Raw genomic sequence first — 3980 nt, 5'->3', positions numbered from 1 at the left:
GCAGGATCCCTGCCCTGCTCCTGCTGGCCACACCATTGCTGGTACAAGCCAGGATGGTGTTGGCCTTCTTGGCCACCTGGGCACTCTGCTGGCTCCTGTTCATGGCTGTCAAGCAGCACCCCCAGGTTTCCAATCATTTTCCCAGAAGCAGCTTTTGGAGCAGTTTCTGTTCCGTGATCACCATTCCCCGTCACTGACGGCTGCAGCACCGGGTGCACATCAAGGCCGTACAACCGCTCCACTGGTGAACTCGGGGCATGTGACAGGGGAGGCTGATGTGTTTCAGGTGCTAAGAACTTGCTTTTAACTTTCAAAGCTATCCACTAAAATTGTGGCAACTCATAAATGCCAAAGTGAGGAATATAATTTGCAACTGCAGATGCTTTTTGTTCCAGCAATATTTCATTGGAGTTCTCACAATGTTGAATACTCGAGTTTTTATAGTCCATGGTGAATACAAAGGATTTAAATTGTCCATTGAGGTGGCAATCAGCAAAGAATGAGGCAGATTTAAAAACTCGAGTATTATCTTAAGTCAAACCGTTCTTGCTAAAGAATCTACTCAAGATACCACAACTTCTTAAAACTAAGTGAAATAGTTCCCATGAAATTAAAGGTGACATCGAGCTAAAGGTGGGAAAGAGTTCAAACTTCAGCACATTCAGTTCAGGGATGCTGCCAAAATATTTCCACTCTACAAATATTATCCAGTCACTTTAAGTTGCAGTGCTCGATGTAAAAGTGTTCTCCAGGTTATGCTTCCTTGCCTTCTAAAGAAATGGACATTTATTGACAACTCCCAAAATTAAGCTGTACAGATGGAGTCAAGGTGTTCTCTCTCATCAGCTTGAGAGCAGAAGAGCATTTGGAGCAATTAATAATCAGAGCCTAGGAGCAGGGATTTTGGATAAACAACATCAGATTCAAGTTAGAGACGGCACTGAGTGAAATTGGAGTTCATGAAAACATGAGTAAACAATGAAAAATGAAACACTGGTGACAAAACTGTTAAGTGAATTGCAAACTGGTATTTTAGGGTAAAATCCAGCATTGTGTGCATTCACACACAAACAACCCATCACTGAACAGCAGAATTTTAAAACCAGCTGATGGAAATGTGCTTTACCTCGCTGTCCGTCTCTTCTGGAGCAGAACTGTTGAGCAGCAGCCTGTATAAAGCGCCCTACATGCCCTGCAAGCCATCCCTGCACCAGTAACGTCTGAGGGGCCAGGAGGGCAGAAACACGCCAAGAGCTTGTCCTGCCAGCCAGCTTCTAATACGTATTGGATAAGGAGCAGGGTTTTCATTTCAAAGCTGATGCAGGTCTTTTTTAAAGTTAGAGACCTAAAAAAACCCCGTTAGCAGTAAATCCACAGATCTCTACTTTTTTGGTTTTGACATTTTGAAATTCTCGCCTTTTAAAAATCCCTTTTCAAAGCAGAGCGCCAGCCTGTACTTTTTATCCACGTAAGAAATGCTGCTTAGCTTCAGGAGTGCTCACACCACAGGACTGAGCAGAACAGGAAAAAATCAATATAATCTACTCGAAAGCATCACTGAGGTTCACTCCCTGAATTACTCCAGTAAGCAGCATGTAATTGTTCTTATAATTCAAAGATTATCGTGTGCTGGGAGGTGGCCCTGCCCATGGCAGGGGTTGGACTGAATGAGCTTTAAGGTCCCTACAGCCCAAACCACTCTGTAATTGTATGAAAACTGTCGCTATCATCCTCACACCATTAAATTCTGTGTTTAACTGCAAGGCTGTGTTGACACCCGCTCCTTACCTGCGAGAGGCCCCACTGCGCTGGCTGGTTTTGCTGCAGGCCGTACTTGTTTTGCGGTGTCCCCATCTGTGCCACCATTCCGCCCGGAGGTCCCACGACGTTCTGAGGAAGTCCCATCACACCAGTCTGTGTGGTACCAGTGAACCCGTTGGGCATTCCCATGCCTACCATCACGCCCGTGCTCTGTCCCATCACTGGCACCGACTGTCCCATCATGTTTCCCATCATCCCGGTCGCTGCGGGCACAGGAACTCCCATGGCTGGGAAGCCTTGGAAATGAGTCGACGGTTGTGTGGTGAACGGCATAGAGGACGAGCCCATGAACATACCTGTGCCAGGGAAGGGCAGATTTCAGCAACAAAGTTTTGTGATTTTCTCACCCTTAAATCAGAAGTGCACCAAACTAATTTTAAAGGGTAACTTTACACACAGAATCACACAGAATCGCTCGGTTGGAAAAGCCCTCTGAGATCATCATGTCCAACCATTCCTGTCTACCCACTAAACCATATCCCTAAGTACCTCGTTTACCCGCTCTTTAAATACATCCAGGGATGGGGGCTCCACCACCTCCCTGGGCAGCCTGTTCCAGCCTCTGACGACCCTCTCAGTAAAGAACTTCCTCCTTATCTCTAACCTGAACCTCCCTTGGCACAGCTTGGTGCCGTTTCCCCTTGTTCTATCCCCCATCACCTGGGAGAAGAGACCAGCACCCACCTCTCTACAAGCTCCCTTGAGGCAGTTGTAGGTGGTGATGAGGTCTCCCCTCAGCCTTCTCTTCTCCAGGCTAAACAAGCCCAGTTCCCTCAGCCGCTCCTCCTAAGGCTTGTTCTCCAGAGCCCTCACCATCCTTGTGGCTCTTCTCTGAACACGCTCCAGACTTTACATCAGTGCTGTTCATTTAGCTTCTGATAAAAGTAAAAAAATTGCTTCAAAACCTCTCAAAAGGAAGGGACTTGCTACCCTGTGGTGAGCTCAAATCTTTTAATTGCTGTGTTGGAAGTCTCTGTTTTTATCCAAACACAGCAAAAACCAGGATACAACCGCTCTGTGCTGACCACATCTGCAGTATTGTGTTCAGTTCTGGGCCCCTCAGGTCAAGAAGGACAGGAACTGCTTGAAAGAGTCCAGCAGAGCCACAAAGATGATGGAGGGAGTGGAGCATCTCCTGCTGAGGAGCGGCTGAGGGAGCTGGGGCTCTTGAGCTTGGAGCAGAGGAGACTGAGGGGTGACCTCATTCATGGGGATCCATTTGGAAAGGGCGAGTGTCAGGAGGAAGGAGCCAGGCTCTGCTCTGGGATGTCCAATGGCAGGACAAGGGGCAATGGTCCCAAGCTGGAGCATAGGAGGTTCAACCTGAACATGAGGAGAAACTTCTTTCCTGTGAGGGTGCCAGAGCATGGCCCAGGCTGCCCAGAGAGGTTGTGGAGTCTCCTTCTCTGCAGACATTCAAATCCCCTGGCCGTGTTCCTGGGTGACCTCCTCTGGGTGATCCTGGTCTGGCAGGGGTTGGACTGGTTGAGCTTTCGAGGTCCCTTCCAACTCCTGATATCCTGTGACTCTGTGACCCTGGCAGTCTGCTGCTTGCACAGCGGAGACACAGACCATAGGCATCAATTCCAGTCTTCCAGTAAATTGTATACTAAATACAGTAAATTCACACCCTATTTTTTCCTTACTTTCTGTAATACATTCCAGTAATTTTCTCATTTTTATAAGCCATAAAAATAAAAATCTTCATTTGAATCTGGAGATAACCCAACAGAGATACCTATTCTAGGTAAAGCTTGAACTCAGACTGCCCAGAAAGCTTTCACAGATGATTTACCCGGAGCGTTCTGCTGCTGCATGGTCCCTGTGCCGTACAGGGACAGGATGGAGTCCTTGGAGAGCTGTTTCTTCGCAGACTCCTCGGATTTCGTCGTTGGCTCCGTGAACAGATCCAGATCCCCCGATGCTGCGGACAAGGGGGCGGCTGCTGCTTTAGTGGAAGTGCTCTGGGAAATACAGGGCAGGACAGATGCTGATGTTATAATAAATAGTTACTGCACATCCTCACTCCCAAACCAAACCCAGTTCATTTATAGAAATTAACTCTGGAAATGAGGATTTTGGAAGATGTGGTGTGACCAAAGATGAAGAAGCAGAGCACAGGATATGGAAAGGCAAAACTCAATCCACCTCCAGGGCGT

General features: G+C 47.6%; 1 protein-coding gene across 1 annotated transcript in view; it reads right to left on the bottom strand.

Annotated features, from left to right (window-relative positions):
- Positions 1 to 3980, bottom strand: part of SMAP1 (small ArfGAP 1) — a gene marked incomplete at its 5' end in the record, with an annotated part of 11859 nt that overhangs the window by 828 nt on the left and 7051 nt on the right. Inside the window, 2 exons of the mRNA XM_010191686.1 lie at positions 1789 to 2117; positions 3617 to 3785. Coding sequence (XP_010189988.1) covers positions 1789 to 2117; positions 3617 to 3785 — 498 coding nt within the window. The remainder of the gene's footprint in view (positions 1 to 1788; positions 2118 to 3616; positions 3786 to 3980) is intronic.

The sequence above is a fragment of the Mesitornis unicolor genome, unplaced genomic scaffold (genome assembly GCF_000695765.1).
Source record: "Mesitornis unicolor isolate BGI_N332 unplaced genomic scaffold, ASM69576v1 scaffold46719, whole genome shotgun sequence".
NCBI classification, from domain to species: domain Eukaryota; kingdom Metazoa; phylum Chordata; class Aves; order Mesitornithiformes; family Mesitornithidae; genus Mesitornis; species Mesitornis unicolor.
This window is presented reverse-complemented; position numbering and strand designations above follow the sequence as displayed.